This window comes from Podarcis tiliguerta (assembly GCF_965153285.1).
Source record: "Podarcis tiliguerta genome assembly, chromosome: 5".
Classification (NCBI taxonomy): Eukaryota; Metazoa; Chordata; class Lepidosauria; order Squamata; family Lacertidae; genus Podarcis; species Podarcis tiliguerta.
The window spans coordinates 46753164-46777081 of record NC_139538.1 but is presented as its reverse complement, the minus strand read 5'-3'; the positions used below and the strand labels follow the sequence as shown (position 1 = coordinate 46777081).

At 43.3% G+C, this 23918-nt stretch overlaps 1 protein-coding gene and 1 long non-coding RNA gene across 4 annotated transcripts in view; both read right to left on the bottom strand.

Annotated features, from left to right (window-relative positions):
- MXI1 (MAX interactor 1, dimerization protein) overlaps nt 1–3158 on the bottom strand; it is a 78733-nt gene extending 75575 nt beyond the window's left edge. The window contains exon 1 of one of the 2 annotated variants that reach the window (XM_083441681.1): nt 2739–3158. In XM_083441681.1, coding sequence (XP_083297807.1) covers nt 2739–2982 — 244 coding nt within the window. In that variant the 5' untranslated portion in view covers nt 2983–3158. The remainder of the gene's footprint in view (nt 1–2738) is intronic. The other variant, XM_083441680.1, reaches the window with a different exon arrangement.
- A 5320-nt stretch (nt 3159–8478) lies between these two features.
- Nucleotides 8479–23836, bottom strand: LOC310678206. Of its 2 annotated transcripts, XR_014511690.1 has the most exons (5): nt 23689–23836; nt 19743–19868; nt 16546–16748; nt 14659–15183; nt 8479–10511 (listed from the first exon to the last, which is right to left on the bottom strand). It is a non-coding gene; the product is annotated as an uncharacterized lncRNA (long non-coding RNA). The 2 variants fall into 2 exon arrangements; XR_014511691.1 differs by lacking the exon at nt 19743–19868.
- Between the last annotated feature and the right edge of the window lie 82 nt (nt 23837–23918).

The following is a 23918-nucleotide window of genomic DNA, read 5'->3' as shown; positions in this document are numbered from 1 at the left end:
GTTTGCGTTGCAGCTTCGCTGATGAAACTTCAGGGCGGGGGGTGGGGGGGGGGGGGAGGCGGGGGCTGCGCGTGGACGCTGCCCAAGCCCTCACGCCTTGTTTGTGTGTGTGTTTTTTAAGAAGTTGTACAAAATGGCATTGGATAAGCACATTTTAAAAAGTTTTAGTGAAGCAGAGCTACATGCGCGCGCGGGGGGGGGGGGGGGGGGCTGCAGCACTGTTGTTTGCAAATGCAGGCGGAGAAAAGAAGCCAGCATCTGCTCCTCAGCATTTTCTAACCGTGCACCAAGGTGTGAGAAATCCAGAGTAAACCGAGAAAGATGCTTGTTCCCTGAAGGGGTGGGGGACGCGCACGTGATTTCCCTGGAGGAGATTACAACTCACAAACCGACAGCCCCACAGACTTTCAAATCGGGTCCAGGGGCACTGCAGTGTTATTCCACGGAGGCGTTATGAATACTCGTATTGCTTTCTGAAGCCAGTGCATTGCTGCTGCTGCTGCTGCCGCCCCTCCATTTATCCAAATAGCTTGGAGAGCGTCCCAAAAAATACGGGATAATCGAAAAGTTCGCATTAATGAGAGTGCTGTTTACATCAAGTTTCATATTTATCTAGGCCTTCCTGCAGGAGACACCTGGCGAATTCAAAATAAATAAGGCTGTAGGAGGAGGACATAATGGAGGCGAGGAGTGTTCCTACCGCATATGCCTTGCTGATTCAAAGAGAATATAAAAATAAACCATTAAACTGACAGCACCATTTAACAACACACAGATCTTCCGCTGTAAGCAAAATTACTGTTTTGAGTTCAACTACTGTCAGCACCGACAACCCATGTAAGATAACTGGCGGGGCTACTTCTACAGAACTAGCAAGACAATGCGTAGGTTGCTGCGTTGGTGTAATCCCTTGTTGTTTTCTCCCTTTCTTTGGCATTGGATGAGGTCTTTTTAGAAAGCTTGGAAGAGGTTTTTTAAATTCTCTGGAGGGAAACTGATACTGTACTTTGGTGCAGGTTTGTTTTTGTAAGCTCAGAAAGAGAGAGGCGAGCCTGACCCAGTTATGTGCGCCACCTTCACCTGCACTAATGAAAGGAGGTGAACAAGAGACACGGACTGGTCCCACACGGGCCAAGTTGCCGAGAAAGAGAACTGCGGGCGCCACCCCACCCTCGTGGGCTACCTGGCTACTTTGCTCTTTGCCTACGTGACTTCCCATTGGAAAGGGAGGGAATGAGCGGGGGTGGGGGTGGGATCCTGCTCCATTAATTGAGCTCATCTGCCTTGTGTGATCCAGCCGTGTCAAGCGAAGGTCCCTCCACCTGAGTCTTCAAAAGTCTGGTTGGGCGACTCAGAAGGAACAGGATTTACAAGGAAACGAGCTGCCTTCTAAAAATATTTCCATTGATGACAGCAAGGCCTTTGCCATTGCAAAGCTCGACGACCAGGAGGAGGAGGAGGGGAGGCTTTGTCGAGTCTTCGCCCTCCATCCTCCTCCCGGAAACAATACCCATATCCACTTATTCATTAAAGAGAGAGAGAGAGAGAGAGAGAGCGATCAACAAAGGCTAAGCGAGTTGCGCTGCAATGGAAATTTACACGGGGGGATTGCGCGGGGGCGACAAGAGGGGGGGAGCGCTAGATCCGTCAGGCCCACTTTGTCCGTGGGGCCGAAACAACAAACGCACAGCCCAGAGACTGCTTGCAAGATGCAAATAATAAACTTAAACCCAAGGGGAGCGAGTTATTTCAAACCCCCCCCCTTCTTCCCCACTGCAGGGGCTGACGCGATGCATTGCTTTATTTATTTCCCCCCTGACCTTCCTGGTACAGTAGATCACACGCCAGCGAGGTTTGGTTAAAACGATCCCCGGCTTGTTATTGTTCTAGGAGCCCCGCGCGAAGACGTTGCAAACGAGCGTTTCCCGACGGATTGCTATTTTCGCTGACGGCGACGCTAGCGAGGGGGGAGGTGCTGGGGCAAATCCTTTTCCACCAGAGGGGGAAGGGGGAGAAAAATACACATCTCTCTCTATTTGGCTACCCCGCTTTTGTTCCCTTTCACTTATTATCCGGCTCGGTTTTCTGGACGGAGGAGGGAGGGGGAGGAGTGCAAGAGTTTAAAAATATAAACAAGCTCCCTCCTCCCTTTTCCTTTCTGCTTAAATCTTCGAAGTATTCCGTTTGTCTAATAGCCGAGCATAAAGTTTGTTTTGCATTGTCTCCCCTCCTCCCTCCACACCAGCCCCTAGTTGGGCCAGTTTTGTTCTCTCCCCCCCCCCCTTTTGACACATTACCAGTCTTTTATGGGAACGGGAGATCTCAGAAAAACATGCCACAAAGATGCAAATATAACAGGATGACATTGTTCTGGGTCACTTTACAGATAGCACGAGTTGTGGCTTTGCTTTGTTTCTGTTTCTAAAAAAAGAGAGAACTATACAAAAACAATGTTTTTCTAATTCGATCGTGTGTTTTTTTTTAATAAAAAAAATTCGAAATCTCTTGGTGCATTAAAAAAGAAATACCGTATATATTTGCTGGGATGTGGTTGTAAGGGTGAAACTAACCGAGAGTTTAGCCTGATCTGGTAGCCCCGGCTCTCTCTCTGTCTTGTTGCATCTTCATGAAGATTTTCTTCATTTTCTGTTGTCATCGCACATGCCTGGCTCTCTTTATTTTTTTTATTTTTTAAAGGAGCAGCAGAAGGAAGCAAACATAACCAAAACTCCACTTACTTTTGTTTTCCTTCTCGATTTGCTCCAGGTAACTGGCTGCTTCCAGCAAAATCTGCACGTTCTGTAGGAAAGTGTTGATCTTCTCCATGGAGTCCTCGCTGCTGGTGTTGAAAATGTCACTGAACGGGCACCTGGACATATTATCTGCCACTGGCAGTTGCTGCTGCCGCGGCTGCCCTACGCCAGGCTCCACAGCATCTTCTTCACATTTGAATTCCTTCCTCGGCCTGCCACGTTTCCCCATTGCTTCTGCAAATGGAAACTTTGAAATTTTTAAAGCCCTTTTGGCCGACTTTCCTCCTCTTGTTGCAGTTTGTGTGAGTGTGTGTGAGAGAGTGTGTGTGTATGTCTAGGAGAGATTGAATGAATCAAGGGACCTCTTGATTCAAAGACTCCGGGCAGGTCCTAGTGCTCGTCTTTTTCCTTGTCTATTAAAAATGGGAGTTCATTTCTTTCTTTCTTTCTTTCTTTCTTTCTTTCTTTCTTTCTTTCTTTCTTTTCCCTGTTTTACTCAAAGGATTGAGCAGAGGTTCAACCACATTGTTAATTTTTTTTTTTTTAAAAAAACATAAAACCGCTATTGGAATAAAACACGTATTATCCCTGCACAGTGTTATATAGGCAAAAAAGGTTCCCTGACCCCAAGGAGCTTACAGTCTGATTCTCTGTCAAACACTAGGAGAGGGAAGTGCAGTACAAAGGTTGGGAGGCGAAAACTTGAGGAAATGAAGTTACATGATGTACACAAAGCTGCATTACGACTGGGAATAAAGGTTAAGCCTAGAAAAAGTGGAAATAATTATAACATATTATTTTCCATTTTCTAATGAACAACACATACCTTTTCCTTTTGTCATTTCAAGTGTAAGTCACATAATCGTTAAGAAACTTATACCTGGATAAGCCGGTATTATGGTGTAGTGCTTTTTCTTTTTCAAAATTCTGGAAAAAACCCAAAACAGTGTAAACAGTGGTTGACATAGCCCACAACTTAAACAGAAGAGAAAAAAATGGAAAAGGCTTACAAAATGGCAGTAGATGGCTATAAAATAAGGACAAACATCTCTTATTCCTAAATGTTGAAAGGCTTATTTGAGTTGTACATGGAACACTTGATCTCTAAAAAATTGAAACATAAATATAAAATGCTTTTCAAAAACTGGGATGGGCATAGGAGGGTGTTGTACACTGAATTTTCCTATTGGTGTGAATGAAATGTAGCACAACATGACAATGGTATATCAGTTTTTAAAAAGTCCACAGATATGCTGTTTAAAAAGGAATATTAAAATCTGGGACAGAAACACTGGCATCATAAGCAGAAAAACTAACACAATAATCCCCACATCTGAATTCTCTCTCTCTCTTACATTCCCCAACTGATAAGATCTTGTAGTTTGAAGACCAAGGAAATGTTATTTTCCCCACAAGAGATGAACTTGCTGTGGAAAAGACTCACAGTTCCTCTGAACAACTGTGCAACAACTTAGTCTTGATTGTGAAATAAACAATAATCAGGAAGGACTGCCACAGAACTACCACATGAAAGACAGAAATTCAGTAATTTAATTCACATATGATGTGAGCATCATTTCTCATGCTGCACTGTCAGGAGCTGCTGGACGCAGCTGCCCCATGTGGTTAATCACTGAACTGCAGGCAGCAGTTTCTTTAAGTAGAGTACCTTTAGACCCTGGACTGACTGCCCATCCAAGCTGGCCATGGGATCTTTCTGGGCAGAAAGGACTACTATAACAAGCTTCCTGTTCCAGCGATGCCTCACCTGAAAAACAAGGTTTTCCTGAGGAGTGGCGTGTTCTTGTTTCCTGGCTCTGGTTCCTAGTTTGTCCTCTGGTTTTGATTTGCTTTATTGGCAAAATATTATTAAAACAAACAAACAAACTCATAAATGATCATGTGATACAGAAATGCCCTGTTTTACATCATGGAATCTTAGGAATTTCTATTCTATTCATTTTTGTGTGCTTTTTATGTGTATTTATGTTGCTGTCTTTTTTAGGCTGTGTCTTTGCTTTAACGTTTTCATTCTATATTTGTTTTTCAAGCTGTACACTGCTTAGAGATTTTCGAAATGCTAAGTGGTACACAGTATAAATGCTTTTAAACAAGCAGAGAAATACATTTTTAAAAGGTGACATTCAACTGTGATCAAGCCTCCTTGATGGCGAATGGAAAGATAATAGGATCACAGAATTATGCTTCAAAACCTTCAATGAAGGAGAGTCTACCACCCTCTGAAGTAATCTCTTCCACTGTCAAACAGCTCTGTTGTAAAGCGCTTCCTCTTGTGTAGTCATTATCTCCTTTCTTGTAATTTAAATCCATGTATGGGTCCTACCTTCTGGAGCAGCGGAAAGCAAGCTTACTCCATGTGACAGCCCTTCAGATATTTGAAAATGGCTATCATATCAGTCTTCTCTTCCCCAGGCTAAACATCCCCAACTCCCTCAACTGCTCCTCATAAGGCTTGGTTTTCAGACCCAGTATGATCTTGCCCCGGGACGCGGGTGGCGCTGTGGGTTAAAGCTTCAGCACCTAGGGCTTGCTGATCGAAAGGTCGGCGGTTCGAATCCCCGCGGCGGGGTGCGCTCCCGCTGTTCGGTCCCAGCGCCTGCCAACCTAGCAGTTCGAAAGCACCCCTGGGTGCAAGTAGATAAATAGGGACCGCTTACTAGCGGGAAGGTAAACGGCGTTTCCGTGTGCGGTTCTGGCTCGCCAGAGCAGCGTTGTCACGCTGGCCACGTGACCCGGAAGTGTCTTCGGACAGCGCTGGCCCTTGGCCTCTTTGAGTGAGATGGGCGCACAACCCTAGAGTCTGTCAAGACTGGCCCGTACGGGCAGGGGTACCTTTACCTTTACCTTTATGATCTTGCCCCACTCTGCATATGTTCCAAATGTTAGTATATGTAGTATATGTAGAAACTTCTGGGTTTTGTGTGGCTGGCATGTAGCCTATTGTACAAAGGTAAGAGTTACATCCATTCTTCTGACCATTTTTGCCACTGACATGTGGCCCCTGGAAAGTTCCCCATGTAGAAATGTGGTTCTCAGGCTAAAATGGGTTCCCGATCCCTGGTTTAAGGGATACTTCTGACACCAATGTTCCCTTTCTATCAGAGGTGCTAAAACAAATATCAGAATTATTGAGGGATTCTGATGCCAGATTAAAACTGGACCATGGTTACAATTACCTATGACCACTATTACCTGATTCTTCACCTCATGTACCCTTTAATGTAGACTATTTCCTCACTCAGCAGTGAGTGTACTATATCTTCTACAATGAGTACCACAGTGTTGATGTTAGATATATATTTCCAGAATTATACATAGAAAGCTCACTGTTTTCGTTACCTCTTTTTAAACAAGTGTGCCCAGTACAATGGTTATATTAAAATGCATATTACAGAGATGACCATCTTTTAATTGCTAGAGAATAGATGGCTGCCATTCAGGTGCATAACATGAGCCAGAGGTTTGGTACTATTTTTGATGTAACCATTTGTGATTTTATCTGTGTAGAAAAGCAGTTAACATGAATAAACAGACATTGATTTTTCTGCTTCCTATAACAAAATATTGTGTAGCCCCCAAATCTACTACATATTTTGGAAATTGGCATGTCTCTCTGTCCATCTGTTCTCTATGTTTTGGACACCTCTTACCATCCAATTTGGCACAAGGGTTCCCTTGGTGGAGGAACTGCTTGTCTGAATATTGGATGCCATTTTGAATCAAGTCGGCAAACTGAAACGTTCCATACTGCGCTTATTTGGACCCCTCTTGAGATTTTGTCGCCAAACTTGGTGCATCAGTTCACAAGATAGAGGAATCAGTTAGGATATCACCACATGCCATTTTGAATCAAGATGGCAGACAGAAATGTTCCAAATTGCACTGATTTGTACATCTCTGAAAATATTGCCACCCAATTTATCACAAAGGTTCCTGATTTTGAGGAGCAGCTTTTGGATACCATTGGACACCATTTTGAATCAAGATGGGCTACTGATCCTTTCAAAACTACACTGATTTGGAGACTTCTGAAGATAATTTAAATGCTAGGCTGCTGCTGGAAGAACCTTATCCAGAGGAACACTTGGCATTCCCCAGCGCAAACATTACAGAGTAGACTCTGACAATGAACAGCAAGGAGATACAGGTCTCTCAGGAGTCACAGTAGCCCAACCTCCTCTACAAGACACAGAGGGTCCCTGAACAGAATCAGAGGCTGAGCTACCACCCAATCTGGGGACCACCAGTACCTAAAAATGCAGGCCCATTCAGATGCCAGATACTGGAGTGCCCATTTGGAGAACAAGGACTCCTCAGGAGTAGAAGACTATTTGTGGGGAAGCTGTTTGTCACAAGTAGACCAAACTCTTCATGCAACCCAGATGGTCTGCAACTTTGCTGTGGATGGGACTTGGTTAAAAGCCCCCAGTTCCTGGCAAAGAATGCTAGAATGTCTTTGTACCAGCTCTTTGGCTGGCCTTTGTTTTGACCTTGGACTGTTCCTTGACCTTGTCTCTTGTGCTTTGACTTTGGACTGTGGCCAGATCTCTCTTTTCAGATTGCCCTGTGAGTGGTCTGGGAACTGCTGGACTTGGTTTCATTCGAAAAAGGACGGTAAGCAAATTTTTCATGACAGTTCCTGAGATCAAATAGGAGATTTTTGTCTATTGTTGGGTTCAATTGCATGCTGTATTTAATCAAGATGATGGACTAAATCTTTCAAAACTGCCCTGATTTTAACCACTGATTTCAAAACAGCACTGGTCCTGCCCCTACCCCCCTCCTTAGCAGTGCTGGGCTATATGAAGCACTTTCTGCTAGTACAGTGGTACCTCAGGTTAAGTACTTAATTCGTTCCGGAGGTCCGTACTTAACCTGAAACTGTTCTGAACCTGAAGCACCACTTTAGCTAATGGGGCCTCCTGCTGCTGCCACGCTGCCATCGCACGATTTCTGTTCTCATCCTGAAGCAAAGTTCTTAACCCAAGGTACTATTTCTGGGTTAGCGGAGTCTGTAACCTGAAGCGTATGTAACTTGAAGCGTATGTAACTTGAGGTACCACTGTATATTATAATACAAACTATTGTGCATACAGCATTTCATCTGAACTGGGCCTTGGTCAAAAACCATGCAGATGTGGCCTGGAGCAGTAAATCTATTAAAGTAAAACATTGTAAACTGAACTGCAAAGTCTCAATGCTGCAACAGACTTGACCTAGCTTTTTGCAGATGTAAATATCGTTGCACTTAGTTTTCACACACTAAGGTAGGGGATAGATCAGGCCTGGTAGATTTGGCCTGGGTTCCACAGAGAACATGTTGCTAGGGGAGTGCTATAATAAATAAAGTGGTGTCTTTGTTACAACTCCAGACAGTTTTGATGGATTAATAGTACAGAACGATGTGTTCTAAAATGCAGAAACTAGCCGGTACTGTAAGTGCCATACTCTCAAATGCTACCATGTGCTTCTGTTGTTAAGTTCAGCTTCAATTGCAAGTTGTAGCAAGTGTGGATGTGTGTTCATGCGTCCACGTGTATTGTGAGGGAAAAGTGCAGACTCTAGTACTGTTGCATAACCTTAAGATCTTGAAACTTGATGTTACAGGGCCAACCTGGGTAAATCAACAAAGAGCTCATGGATTGAATTCTCATTCATACAATTGACTAAAATCATGAAAGACACAATGGCTTATTTGTTAAATATATATATTTTTTTATTCACTGTGTGCAATTGTAATATCATCTGACTGCAGCAATCATGTCATGATAATCCTGTGAGACGGAGTTTGAAAAGTGAGCAGGATGGAAACAATGCCATTTGAACACAGGGAAGTGAAAGGGTAACAGTTCAGACATACTTTATTTTGCTATCATTGTTATGCGTAGCTAGCATATTGTTAGTGAAGGAACTGAAAATAAAGTTGCCAGTCTCTTTGGGCTTCTACATAACTGTCCAGTGTGGATTGGAAGACCGTGTACAGTTCTACTTGTTCCATCTTCAAGAATGATATCATAGCACTGGAAAAGATATAGAAACAACCACACAATACCTCAAAACATATCATATATACACATATATGTATATATGATGAAGTAACCATCAATAAAATGATATGAGCCATAGTATAACTAGTATAACAAAGCCAAGAGGAACAATCAACTGAAAGCCTTCTGGAAGAGCCATGGTTTAGTCAAGCACCTAAAACAGGGTTGGGGAACCTGCTATCTCCAGATGCTGTTGGATTCCAACTCCCACCAGCCCCAGACATCATGGCCAACAGTCAGTATTGATGTGAGTTATGTAGACCAAAAACCTCTGGAGGGCACCCCATCCCTAGCCTAAAAGAATGAAATGTTGGGGCCTGATGAACCTCCTCTAGGAGGCCATTCCGGGAAGCGAGTGAATATTGGGTACAAAGAATATTTCCAAGTTTTTCATAAAAACGACAGTGCTTTCTTACCAGTGGCCCATCTTTAAAGCATCTATTTTCATTGGAGGGGTACCGCCATTCAAATCCAGAAGCAACTTATCAGCTGGGGTAGAACCACTAAGCTAGCTTCCTTGCAGGTGGGTTGCTGTTGCTTACTGGGAGGGAGGTGAGGCAGCAGGGAGGTTGGTGCCATAGAAGAGTGCTAGATTGATTCTGGCGGTGCATTTGCACCATTCTGACTTCCCTACTGCCCCACCCTTCCTGGTAGGCAACAGTGACCCAGCTGTTGAGAAGCTAGAGTACAGTCATACCTCGGGTTGAATATGCTTCATGTTGAGCGTGTTTGAGTTGCGCTCCGTGGCAACCCAGAAGTAATGGAGTGCGTTACTTCCGGGTTTCGCTGCTTGTGCATGCGCAGACGCTCAAAATGACGTCACGCGCATGCGCAGAAGCGGTGAAAAGCGACGCACGCATGCACAGACATGCCATCACTAGTTACGTTTGCTTCTGGATGCGAACGGGGCTCCGGAACGGAACCCCGTTCGCATCCCGAGGTACCACTGTACTGGCTCTGCTTCTGTTCGCAAATCTTTGTACATTTCCCCCCACAAATTTAATCTGTTTTGTAAAGTTTGCAACTTTCCATTAGGAAAGATCAACCTGGGTTGTTTTGTTTGTTTCGAAAAGCAATAAACATACTGTTAATCTTCATTGCATTCAACATGAGTGGTATTAAAATGGTGGCCTTGTTTGTTTTGCAGTGATGTCATCGTCGGGCTATTTAATTTTTGTCATAGTTTTGGGAGACAGTTAGCCTGGTTGTTTTTTCTCTCTGGTACTTGGAGTACTATCAATATACACGGTGCTTTAGAGAGCCCAGCTAAAAGTTTTACAAGCTACATTCTACAAACAGAGAAGAGTAAAAGCAAAGGAGAAAAGTCAGCTGTGGCCAAATGTGGACAGGAACAAAACACTGGCAAAATATGAAGGAATTACATTAAAAAGTGTCTTCACCGTTTGTCTTCTTGTCACTGAGCCTGGAGTTTTCAGGGTGAGGGAAGCAATCTGTCATCCCTGGCCTTAATCCATCAATATGGTCAATAATCGCCAGCAGAGTAGGAACCGGGAACCAAGCAGCTTCAGTGGAACCTCAGATATATAGAATCAAAAAAGGTTGCGCAACTAATTACAGCAAATATATCCCTTGTTCAGGGGAAGGCAGTAGATCTGAACTAGGTTAAGTTCCAAGCAAAGCTGAAGGGCAGGTGCCAAGGCCCAGAAGGTGAAGAGGACGTGGTGAGGTTCTGAAAATAGAGGAAATGCAACTTAGGTACAGGAGCAGGAATACCATAACAGCCTGAGGTGCAATGTCTGACAGAGCCAATGGCTGGTTAATTAACATCCTACTGACAAGAGGAAATTGCAGCCACACTAGACTGTCCTGGCCACAGTTACTGTTGGCCAATCAAGTCAATAAATGTTGCATATTGAGCTGCCAGTAAAGAAGCCCTGAAGTAACACAGTAGATTTTGCCTTGGACATGAATTTTTTTTTAAAAAAAATGAAGGCCCACATTCTCTAAGCAGGGATCTGCCAAGGGCTGGGTGCTGGGAGTGTGTGGAGCTTGTGGAGCTATAGTCAGCAGTAGGTGGAGTTTGTCTAGAGCTCTCTCTCTCTCTGCCACCCACCTCTCTCTTTCATTGTATGCTTTCCTCCCCTTCATCTGTTTGTCCGTTTTGCCTTTCCACACATCCCTCCACCTGCTTCAGTGGTGGCTGGTGTGCACTGGGGAATAGTTGGGTGTCTGGCTTCAAGCCGCAACAGAAGGTGGAACCAGAGCCAATGGGAGGCAGAGTCAATTGATTCTACCCCCTCCCTCTCCCTGGAGTTAACACTGAGACCAAAGAAAGAAGCTGACAGACAGTGAAACCCTTAGACTGATTGTAAGTAGCGGGGTAGGCAGGTGGGGGCTGGCTGAGGGCAAACTGAGGTAGGTCTACCTCAGTTTTTTAGGGCAGCAACCCAGAATCCCAACCCCAGATGCACAGCAGCTACTGCACTAAAGACTTTGATGTCTCCCTACAGATCCCCGTGGCACCCAACGCCATGCCCCCCCACACCCCGGAGTGCAGTGCCTGACATTCAGGTCACATCAACCTCACAAATTTAAAACAGAAATTTCTTATATTTTTTCAATAGTCATGACTTCTCCCAAAGAATTCCAAGAATCTTTGCCTGTCATTGGCGCTGACCTCGCAGAGCTACAAATCCCAGCACTTTACAGTTCCCAAGCTTCTCCATGGACTCTTAAAGTGGTGTAAGAATGCTTTAAATGTATGGCACAGATGTGACCTCACTGTTCTTGTCTTGTATCTCTGATAGAAATTTTGAATTACTCATGTTCAGGGCTGCTAACTGGGAGATGCAAGAGGTACGCATGTACCAGGCCCCATGCCAGCAGGGGTCCCATACTCTTTTTTTTAATAAAAAAAACAATGAAAGCTAAGTCAACTGGACATTTCTGAAGAAAGTTAGAGTACAAAAAGTGGAGGTAGCTGTAATGCCTTGGCACTCAGCAGGCAGCACTATTTAACATTTCCCTCCCTGCCCAGCCCAAAACCTCTGCTGGGCACCAGGTTGGGGAAGGCTTTCTGACAGGGTTTGCAAGAGCCTAAAAGACAGTGCTGAATGCCTCTACCTCTGTCCTAGCTTAAGATACAGCTTTAATTGCAGTGGGGTCAGCAGCTGCTATTTGCTCCATAAAATGCATTTACGCAACCAGGCTGCCAGAAGGCAGCTGTGGAAACTGAAGTTTACTTTTATGCCCCATCTACGATCTATTGGCTTCTCCCTCCATCACAGATTGACCTCAGTTCTTTGTATGAAGGGAATTCCTTTTCAGAGAGTGATAGGTAGTTCATTCTCTGTGACTCATCCTCAAATACTGTGAAGAACACGAAGCACACCCCACCCTTAAGAATGTAGAAGCAAACGCTATGGCGGCTGTCCATTGAGGGAGGCAGTTAAATTCCTATCAAAATGTGAAATGAATAAAACCTTATAAACTCAGCCTTTGCAGATTTTGCCATATATTGCTGTATAATGGTGCTGTTATATGTCTGAATGAAAACAGGTCTAAATAAGGTACAGGTGTTCTTTAGAAGTAATTATTTTTTTTAATTTATGCATTCAAAGTTTTCAATCCTGTCCTGTTTATTTAATAAACTCAGTTACTCAGAGTAGCTTACAGAAATTAAAATGTTCATTGAAACTACATCCTAACAGAACAACAATATTGAGAAAAACAATATGAAAAGGAAAGAGGTTCGGAAGATTAAAAACTCTAAACAAAGTTCACCATATAAAGATACTCTATGGGAACGGCCATAGCAGAGTGATGGCCCATCTGCCCTGCCTGCAGAAAATCTCAGATTCAATTCCTGGAAGCTCAAGTTAGGGCTGTGGGGCAGGGAATCCCCCCAAAAGAACCCCCCATAAATATTTCCCCCATCTAAAGTCATTTCACTGCTTTCACTAGCATGTGTATTTACTTTACCCTTTCTGTACACACTGCTTGACTGGGGAAAACGCATTATAAAATCTGGGAAAGGGTGGATTTTGAAGGATGGCTGTGTTTCAGTTCATATATTTTTTCAGAAAGTGCGAATTTGGTAAGATACCCTTCAGATGCGAACTGAATCGAATTTCTGCCCAATCCCTAGTTGAGAGGATGGAAGTGGGAGGGGAAAGCTATGCATGTCACCCTGACCAAGAGGAATAGGATAAAAATGTAGCAAGATAATATAAATAGCTTTGATTTCCCAAGTGTCCAGTTGCCTCTCTTCCGGGGCATAGGTAAATACATCCATTAAAGAATCCGCTTGCAAATGATTCAGAGGACAGTACACTGGCCATGATGATCTCTTACTTGAGCAAATGTGGAGGCACAAGCGTGTGTATTTACTATGATCATCCGCTGAGGCCCTTCTCCAATTCCCACCCCTCTTCAGAGGCTGGGTGGATGGCCACCAGCGACAGGGACTTTTCTGTTGTGGCCCCTTTGAGCCTTCATTTGTTTTATGTGTTTCCGTGACTGTTATGCCACACCTTCCCTGCTGGATTGATAGGTATTCCCAGGGCACCTTGTTATCTCCATCAAGGAAACAGCTTCAAACAAAATAGGTTTGTGTAGTAAACAAAAAGAAAACACTCTAATGATACGAAAGCATAATGCAGAATACAAAACCTGGAAAGGGTTATAGATTTTGATCACAGCTGTGCATCACAGCCCTAGGCATACTAAGTAGCAAGTGCCAGTGAGCTCAGTGGTACACAGTGCTTTTTTTCTAAAAAAAATGTTTAGGGGTACTTTCATTTTCCTACTCATATTGAAATATTGCCCCTCAATGGGGCCAAACTTAGATTCACAAAATGTTTAGGGGTATGTGTACCCCTGTGTCCTCCCAGAAAAAAAGCACTGGTGTTACAAACACCCAAGTAAGGAAGGGTTTAAATGTAAAAGCATTAAAAAGCTGGGGGCAATTAAACAAAACAAAACATACAGCTTTTATTCAGGACAGGAAAGACGACAAGGTGGGTGCTGGGTGACTTTAAAGATGTTGTTATCACTTGTTTGCTGCTCTGGGCTCCATTGGGAGGAAGGGCGGAATATAAAATTGATAAATAAATGCATTAATAAATGCACAAATAAATGAAAACTCCCTAAGCAAACATACCTGTCTCAGTCCCCTTCCCACCCCCACCTCTCTATCCCTTAAGTGCCTGGTGATTTATTTATTTTTAAATTACCCCTCCCATGGATTGATGGTAATTACAGAATGCATTTGATTGATCTGCCATTTTGTACAGTGATTCTCACAATAATTGTGTGTCTGTTCTTGTTTTTCAGCTTGTTTTGCTTATACAGGCTTATAATTATGCAAGCCAACTAAGAGATCAAGTGAAGGAAAGGCAGGGTGCACACTTTTAAAATAAATAATGGGTCCAACCCAGAGAAAGGTGAAGCCCCCTCCTCAAAGCCCCATTGTATTCAATGTGAGACAGATTTCATCATGTTCCTAGCACTTCAATTTAAGAGCAGTGAACTGGGTGACATATGCCCTACCTATGTGGGTTCCAGGATGCTGTCTAGTAAAAAAAACAAACCAATACCCTTCCCCTGTGCTGCAGTCCTGACTTCAGTCCCCCTCTCCACACACACACACACACACACACACACACACACACACACACAGTGTGTCCAAAAGTTTAGAGAGAGCTGAGAGAGATTCATACATTCTGTTGCCACATCTCATTTGGCCCTCAGAGTTCAGCATCCCATGAGAGAAAACGGGAATGACAGACTATTGGGAGCCTGAATGACAGGAGGATTAGAAAATGTTTTGCACATTAAAGCCGAGATTGACAAATTGCTTTGACTAGCCTACTCACTCTTAAGTCAGTCTTCCATGAGACTTGTTTTGATGAGGCCAAGTTGTTTTTAGGAAGAGTATTCCTTCTTAAGTTGTTTATGGTTTGCAAAGTACTATATAATGAATTAAAGGATTTTAAACTGACACACAGAGAGAAAGAGAGGAGAAATGAATAGTTTGGTGTCTCTTTACACTGCAGATGGAATCGGCTCTCCTCTTTGGTTGATGTAATGATGCTTTGAGTGTCCACGGCTCGGGTCCCTAGTGAGATGGGCCAAACTCTGTCTGCTAAAAGGTGAATTTTACACCACTCCTAGGAATACAGTGATTGATCCACTGTCTGGAAAAGCAGCTTAGGCTGGAGGGTAGAGAGGTCATTTGACATCACTCAAGAGCAGGGAGAAGACATCATGGTTTTGTGTATATCTATTTCTTTACAAAGGCCCCATTTGAGTTCTTATTCTGAAGAGGGCTGCAACTGCAAGCCTAAAGGCTGAACTTGATCTTCAAATGCTGGACATTCAGTTCCCCAACTATGGAAAATCTAAGGAAACAAACAAAGCATGCAAATCTGACCTTTCCTTATTTCCTGTCCCTTTGCTCACTTCAATTGTTCAAGGGAAGGGAAGTGGATTATTTGAACTATTTTAGTTTAGCTATGATTATCAGCCAAGAGTCTTGTTTCACAATCCAGTAATCTACACACACACACAATGCATGTGTGCACAGATGCATATATATTTTCATCGCTGTTTGCATGTTAGATTCAACAAATCCATCCCTGTAGGGCAATGACTTCTGCTTGCACAATGCAGTTTCCCCTCCTGTCCTTCACATTCTCAAATCTGTCCTGGGGCTCCTTCGACCCTTCAGAGTAGATTGGGGGGGGGGGCAGAAGGGCAAATGGGGAGAGGCGAGGGAGTGGAAGTCCTTGCATGAACAGGAGGACTGTATTGGATTTGAAATAATTTAAAATATGGAATTGTTTTTCTGTGAAATTGCATTGAGATATTCTATGGGAAACAATTTATAAATGGTCTATATTGCAACACCTTTGTATCTTATTGTATCTGCGTCTTTCATGCTTGGCAATAGAAGATAATATATCTGTTTTCTGCACTGCCCTCTCTAGCCTCTCATGAAATTTTGTACATTTCACCAAACATCAGTGTAATACGAATTAGCAATTTCAAGTTTGCCAGGGTTCCAGGTTGTGCCTTTTAATACATTGCAATGGCTTATTATGGGATGTGTCTGGGTTCCTGTCTTGCATCATAATCCACCTCACATCTGTGGGAATGACAGAAGGGCCTCTTGATGAAGAGACCCGCACATAACGGAGAAAGTAATTATTGAGGGACCCTGCTCCAAAGTCATTTAGGGCTTTTAAAGTTAAAGCCAGCATTTGACATTATTATTTATTTATCTCAGGGTGGTTCACAGCATAACAATATAAGATAGAAACACAAAATGCACAATAAAAGCAAGAACAAAACAAACCGATAACCAGGCAGGGGGTGAAGGGGTTGTCATTGAACCTGGAAATGGACTGGGACCCAGGGCACTCATTCAAGGCTGGGAAGATGAGTGCCATATGCCAGGTACGTAACCGAGATGCTATATTTTGTTCTAATTGTACTGTCTGAACTATCTTCAAGGGCAGCCCCATAGACTGCGTTTTGTAATATTCTAAAAGGTGTGTCACTGGAGCATGAAAAATTGTGGCTAGGTTATCGCTGCCTGGACGAGGTCACAGTTGGTGCGCCAGTCTTAGCTGACGAAAGGGACTTAATGCCACCAAGGCCACTTGAGCCCCTAAAGACAGGGACAGAATTGATTGAACCTACAGACCTTAAGGTGAAATACTATCCCACTCCCAATAAGCCAGGCACCAACTCTGTCTTACCAGTTTATTGACCCTCATCCAGTCCCACTCTAGGCAATGGTTCAGCTCTTCCTATAGCATGATCTGAATTTGAAGCCAGATTATTTTGAAATGGTTTCTTTTCCCCCACCAAAAGCAGCTGCTGAGGCCATCAAACTTATCAGTTGTTTGCAGACTCTCCTATTCTACAGCAGAGAAACACTTAGTGGTTGATATGTGTGGTCCTGGAAAAAAGATAAAAGAAAAAAGACGAAGAAAGAGGGAGGAATCTAGGCCTTAGAAACAGTGCAGCAGTCTAAACTGGAGCTAGTGAGCTGATTTCATACTCACTGTGGAAGGCTGGAGAAAATGCGTGTTACAAACAGAGTGCGTTGCCATGCTGTCCAACATCAAAGTGCTGCCACTGGATGGACTTTTGTAACAAAGAAATGAAACCTCAGGACCAATCTGTGTCATTAGCCCCCAACCGCTCCAGCTTTGTTATTATGGAAATGTCCTCCTCAAATACAAATTGGAACTGTACAGTATAATTAGAAGAGCACATTCATTTATTTAGGAGTGAATCTCTTACCGTCCCCCAATATCTTATGTCTGTTAGGCTGCCATGTTTCTGGGGGACTCAGTCAAGGGATGCGGGTCATTATGTAACAAGATCCATTTCCTCAACACAGCTTTATTTTATAGCAGTGTTTCAGAGCCTTTTCAGGTGAAAATTGGAGCAGACCCCTTCTAAGGCATCACAATTGGTTTGGTAGGCACAACATTCTGCCAAGGGAAGCAAGTATTTAGCATGTTATTATTCCCATGTTGTAGGGAACAGTATTTACTGATTTTATTTTTTATCAGATTCTTGGTCAATTGCTAATTCACATAGTTTTCCAATTCATTTAAACACCTGTATTGTGTTTAGTTGCTATTGTTAATCACAGAAGACGAGCTAAAATAACATCAAACTAGGTGGTCTTACCATTCTGTCAATGGGTGCTGATTATATGACACATAGTTGCTTATGCAACAGAATTTGATTGTGCAGTGCATAATTAATTCTTGGAATTCATTGCTATGAGATGCGATGAGAGCCATTGACCTAGATGGTCTTGGTGATGGATCAAGGTGGGGGAGAGGGTTTCCTTTCTGACAGATACTTTTTTATATAAGCCCCCTGCCCCATCCCAAGAATTATGCTAAGCTACCATCACAATGCTATCCTTCTACTTGGATGGATTTATAAAGCAAACTATGGGATGCAGGTGGTACTGTGGGTTAAACCCCAGAGCCTAGGACTTGCCAATCAGAAGGTTGGCAGTTTGAATCCCTGCGACGGGGTGAGCTCCCGTTGCTCAGTCCCTGCTCCTGCCAACCTAGAGGTTCAAAAGCACATCAAAGTGCAAGTAGATAAATAGGTAGCGCTCCAGCGGGAAGGTAAACAGCGTTTCCGTGCACTGCTCTGGTTCACCAGAAGTGGCTTAGTCATGCTGGCCACATGTCCCGGAAGCTGTAAACCGGCTCCCTCGGCCAATAAAACGAGATGAGCACCGCAACCCCAGACTCGGCCACAACTGGACCTAATGGTCAGGGATCCCTTTACCTTTTCTATAAAGCAAACTGGCAGTGATCCCTCCCAATAAGCCCAGCTTTAGAAATATTAAATAGTAAGGAGCTTCAGGTTTACTTTCCAGAAAACAGCAAATCTTACAGAACTTCGTGAACTATCCTTCTAAGACAACTCTGCAGTCTAGCATGTGTGGAACATTCTATTGAGAAATCCCAGGGGTGGCGCCAAACACAGCAGTGGCTCCTCCTCCTCCTCCTCCTCCTCTTGGGACTACCAGCAGCAGGAGGCTACTTAGACGCTCATTCCGCTCTGCAGCAGCAGCAGGAGGAAAAGGAGGAGGAGGAGTCAGCCTCTGGAGCCATGCCCTGCTCTGCACTTTGCCTTTGCACTTTGGGGACATGGGGGAGGGGAGGCAAGAATGGCTCAAAAGCACTCTGCCCCCAGGAACCGGCACCCTGCTCTAGTGTTGGATCTCAGAATAGATGGTTTATCAAGATTAAAAACCAGCAACAATTAGATAAATTCATGGAATATAGGTCTATCAATAGCTGCAGGCCATGATGGCTCAGTGAAGACAGCCCCACTGAACCCAATGGGACCTTTGAGCAGACATGTGTAGGACTTCACTATCAGAGGCATTTGGCAGGCCACTGGATCCAATCAGATTATTATTATTATTATAAGTGGTTTTTTTAAAAAAAAGAGTAAACAGGCCTAGTAAACAGGCAAAGTTTCACACAAAGCTAAAAGCCAGTGTAAAAACCATTTCTGACAGCATAGTTGTGGCATGTTTACTCAGAAGTAAGTTCCAGTAATGGGGCTTACTCCCAAGCGAATGTGCATGGTATTGCAGTCTAGAAGACACAAAGACGCACTGCATACAAACGGAGCACAACTTCCTTAGCCGAAGCCCCAGTTTCATAAAAGCAACTAAGATGATACTTGAGTGTTGCTTGATTTCAGCAAGGCTCTAGGGTTTCCACCTGCGCCAGGGAAAAATGCTGGGGCCTTGCTAATTTGCAGATGTGAGCAAATGTTAATGCATATAAACATATGCAACAACTCTCAAACTTATTCTTTTAAAACTGGCCATGTAGGAATAGCAATTAGCCAGGCTACTGGCAATCAGGTCAAGCAAGTTTAACCCTATTTTGGTGGCAATGGGTTGGTTTTTTTTTTTTTGTTTTTATAATAGCAAGTGCAAACATTTGTGGGTTTCCAGTTCTTTGCAGAATAGAGGTCTCTGTTCCTTGGCTGCCTCTAGGCGGGCAATTTTAGGGCAATCTTCCATAACAGCTGCTCTGCTACTGGCAACTGCAGATCTAGATGAGGCTCAGGTGCGTTTTTAACCACCTTATCATCTACCTATGCTCACAGCAAGTCTAAAGGGCAAAGTGTAAAAGATTCTGTCAGTGTGGCACTTGTCATCTGAGCAGCTCTACCGGTCATGGAGCCACAGGCTTCAGTCAGCAGGGAGGAAATGAAACCTTTGCTCAATTACAGGCTAGAGAAACGTGGCCACATTTTCAGCCAAGTGCTACTTTGTGAAATGATTTCTTAGCCCAGCAAAACCATTTTAAATTCAGACTCTTTCATGAGCCATTAGATGGGGAGGAGGCCTGGAGAAAGAAGGGAGGGAGAGTCACTGATTTTGTTTGCTTACCATTGTTCCATGTCTAAAGCATGCTCCCATTCGGTGTTAACTCTGCAGTCCTAGGCCCGTTTACCTGGGAGTAAGCCCCTTTGAACTCAGAGGGACTTACTTCTGAGCAAGTAGTTATGGGATCTGCTGCAAAAAACCCCAAATGGTATTTATTCTCAATAAATAAATACAAATGTGCTAATCAAGTGAGGTTGCTGCTCAGTAGTTCACATACAGGTTTTTGGAAGACTTGGGAAAGAGATTCTCAATAGGCCCCTTTTGACTTGTTGTCATCCAGCTGTTGACCAGAGAAGGAATGACTGCTGGGAGGAGTGCAGAGAGAAGCACCAATAGCACCAATATTGGTGCACCAATAGCAGCAAACCAGACGTGTCTCTCGCATATGGGCCAGGGATTGCCACTGGGGATGAGAGCTTCAGCTGGTGCTTGCATTAGTGGCAAGTTGGGCAAGGCTGCCCTCAGGACACTATGGTTGCTGCAGCTTACCTGGACCAGGCTGTGGCAAGGTCATGGCTGTGTGAAATGCTGGTGGAGCAAATCCAGCACTCTAGCCACGGCATCCTCACAGCCCCAACCTCACCACCGTCCTACCCCAGCATTGTCCAGGTAAGCTGTAGCAATGCCAGTATGAGAAGTGGGGCTCAGCACCTTTGACCTACCACCTGACACTTGCTGGGTGCTCAGTGATGCTGGCCGTGCCTAAACAAGTTGAGATCCCATCCATCAAACCAGGCATGGCCAAACTTGGCCCTCCAGCTGTTTTGGGACTACAACTCCCATCATCCCTAGCTAACAGGACTAGTGGTCAGGGATGATGGGAACTGTAGTCCCCAAACAGCTGGAGGGCCAAGTTTGGCCATGCCTGCATCAAACCAAGTGCAGCACATTAGCCAAAGGATTGAGTTTGAGACTATCTACAAGCAAAGTGTGTGCTCTTGTTGCTGAGCTTTCCCACTAACTTTTAGTAGGATCAACAGGCAGCTCAGATGAGATTATATTAGACACCCTGATTATAGGTTCTGATCTCTTTTGTAGAACAGGTTGTTTTTTTCTGGGCAAATTTTATATCTTTTGTTAACCTGTTATGCATGCTGTCTCCTGTGAATGTCCGATCTTGCTTTTGAGCATGGGCAAGACACTAACAAGGGGCCATAATTCTATACCATTAGAAAACACATAATTATAACTTTGTGTCACATACATATTCATATTTTTACACACATACACTAGAGCAGATTATGCATAAACACATTTCAGTATACCAAGTATAACTTTTTAGTTATGGTTTTCAACGATACTCACTAAGAATGTGTCATATATATATTTGTGTGTGTGTGCGATATAGATTAGATATAAATATAGATATAAAAGTACATATATAACTATATATGTTTTTATATAGTTTTATATATATAGTTAGTTATAGTTTTTATATATATCTCACATCACTATATATAATGCCTAGCTTTATAAAACAGGTTAAAGTTCCCTCTTTGTTTGGCATAATTACTCAAAAAGAGGAAATGGAATTATTTCCTGCACTGCATATACTTTTATAAGGCATTTGCTTATGTTTAAAATGTATTAAATATTAATAAAGTCATCATGTGCGTGTAATATATTTTTATATATAGCAAGCAATATGCATCTCAAATTCTGCTAGACTCTTAAAGCCTGTTGAGGTATGTGCTCTGAAATGCAATGCTGGAAAGTACACAGATATTCCAAATTTTTCCTCCGCCGCACAACTGTGTCTGATTGCATGCCATTAGAGCCCAACCTCAAGCACAACTTCTGGTGTGTGTGTGTGTGGAGGGGGTGGGCAATGGGGGTGGACATGGCAAAGAGTTGGGAAAGCCTGTTTAGGTGCATTGAACTCCCCCCCCCCGGCAATTCATTTGATCAAAGAACACGAGAAGAGCTGTGTATATATATAAATAAACCATGTATCATAAAGACACCACAGTCTCTGCTGTGCCGCTTTGTCCAAAAGGAATACAGACCCTAGTAAGTGTGCCTAGTACCCCTGGAATCATTATACTGTGGTATAATGGTTAGAGTGCTGGATCAGGGCCTGGAGACCCAGGGTTTGGGCCTGTCACTTTTAAAACTTCTAACCTCACAGGATAAAATGAGGAGCTTGCATGCCTCTTTGAATTCCTTGGAGGAATGGTGGGCTATACTTGAAATAAATAAATACATTGCCTCCTCTATTTAAAGGGCTGTCAGAGGATTGTCCTGCACTGGAAGGGTTGTCTGGCTTAAAGAACCAGAAGCAAGGAGTGAACATTGAAGTTGCCCATTCAGAGGTAGCACCAGAACACAAGAGGGAGGTGTGTGTCTAATGACTTGTACTCCTGTCACATGATGGGCATTATATTATTTTCATGATGCTGAGGCATGAGACTATTGATAATCTTGGTGACTTTCATGCCACCTGAAATATACTCAGAGTCAAGAGTGGATTTCATGAGCTTTCTTCAGCTCATAGTGGTAAGGAGGAATGAAAGTTTCCCCAAAACAATGGGCTGCACGTGATTGGCTAATTCTGGGATTCTCCTGTAGGCCAATCAGGTTGTGGATTCACTTCCACCTGGAGCTGGATTGGGTGGCTCCTGCAGACCAATCATACTGCTGCATTGTTCTAGGACCAATCAGACTGCTGCATTCTGAATCCTATTGTTCTAGGTCCAATCAGATGGCTGCATTTTGGATCCTATTGTTCTAGGACCAATCAGACTGCTGCATTTAGAATCCTATTCAACTCAGTATATAACACCACCCCTTCCCATGTAGACCCTGGTTCTTCTGAGGTTTCAGACCTGGGCTGTGGTGCCTAAAATCTGCTGTTCCTGCACATGGCGCCTAATGTTGAGCGCCTGTAGTTCCTTATGAACACACCCAAACTAACAACCTGCCATTTTTTTTTTGTACTCTAGTTTTTAAAAGGCATTGCTTTTTTTAGTCCATTGCTTTTCCTTTCATTTTAAAAGTGGTACCTAAGGTTTAGTCCAGGATGAAGCAGAATGGCAAGTGAATATAATTAGAGGTTCAAAGATCTGATTATACACTTGTGTACAATGTGTAAGTAATATTATGTTACCAAATAATGGAAGAGAAGGTAACATTTCAACCTGGCAATTATTTTCTTACGATACATCGGAGCCGCGGTGGAAGTGAGGCACTTAAAGGCAAGGAGAAAGGGTCAAAAAATGTCTGGGCTGCAGGAATGTTCATTGAAGCAATTCAGATATTTAGGCACCATCTGCTGTGTTGGAGTTCCCCATTCACACAAGTATGTATGTCGCTACCAAAAAATCATACCTGAGAACTCAAGGCTAAATATCTGAACTGATTCCACTATTAGCTATTAGCTGATGTGAATAACCTGAGGTGGTTGATTCATGAAGGCAGTTTAACACGGGCAACTTATCTCCTGTGGAACATGCAACTGTGAGCTAAATGTGGAATGGAGAATAAATCTATTTTATGTTGCCTGGTGTGTTTTTAGTGTGTGTCAGTTTTCCTCCATCCATCCATTTCATTTATTTCATAAAATGTATATATCACTTGATTGTCAACGAAACCTCAAAGTGGAATACAAAAAGAATAAAGCAACAAAATAATCAGTAAAAAAAGAGAACAATTTAGAACTTTCCCAAAATAATTGAAATCAACGATAAGCTGAAAACCAGATTAAAACACATGTCAATGTTCTACAGGTCTGGAAAGGCTTACCTATGCACAAAATGTTTTTAGCAGACGCTGCAAAGAGTACAGTGAAGGCACCTGCCTGATGGCAATAGGCAGGGAGTTCCGAAGTGCAGCTGCCGCCGCACTAAAATATCCATTTCTTACAAATGTAGAGTATTATGTGATAGCTGTAACCACATAATTACATAATTTTATTGTTCCGTGGCTGTGCCATGCGGAAATTCGATCTTACCTGCTGAATTGAAGCTTGGTTAAGCAAAGTCTCTCTTCAGATTCTCTGCGTTTCTGATAGGGTCTGATTCACCAGGTAAGATCAGAGTTTTGCAAGGCCTAGCCATGGAATAATGAGAAAAGCTCTTGGGCCTGAGAAAAAGTAATCGGTATACAATATGATCAATTATACAGATCAAGCGAAGGTGTGGATGAGCCCCTACCCCTCCTCCCTAGGACTCTATGATTCAG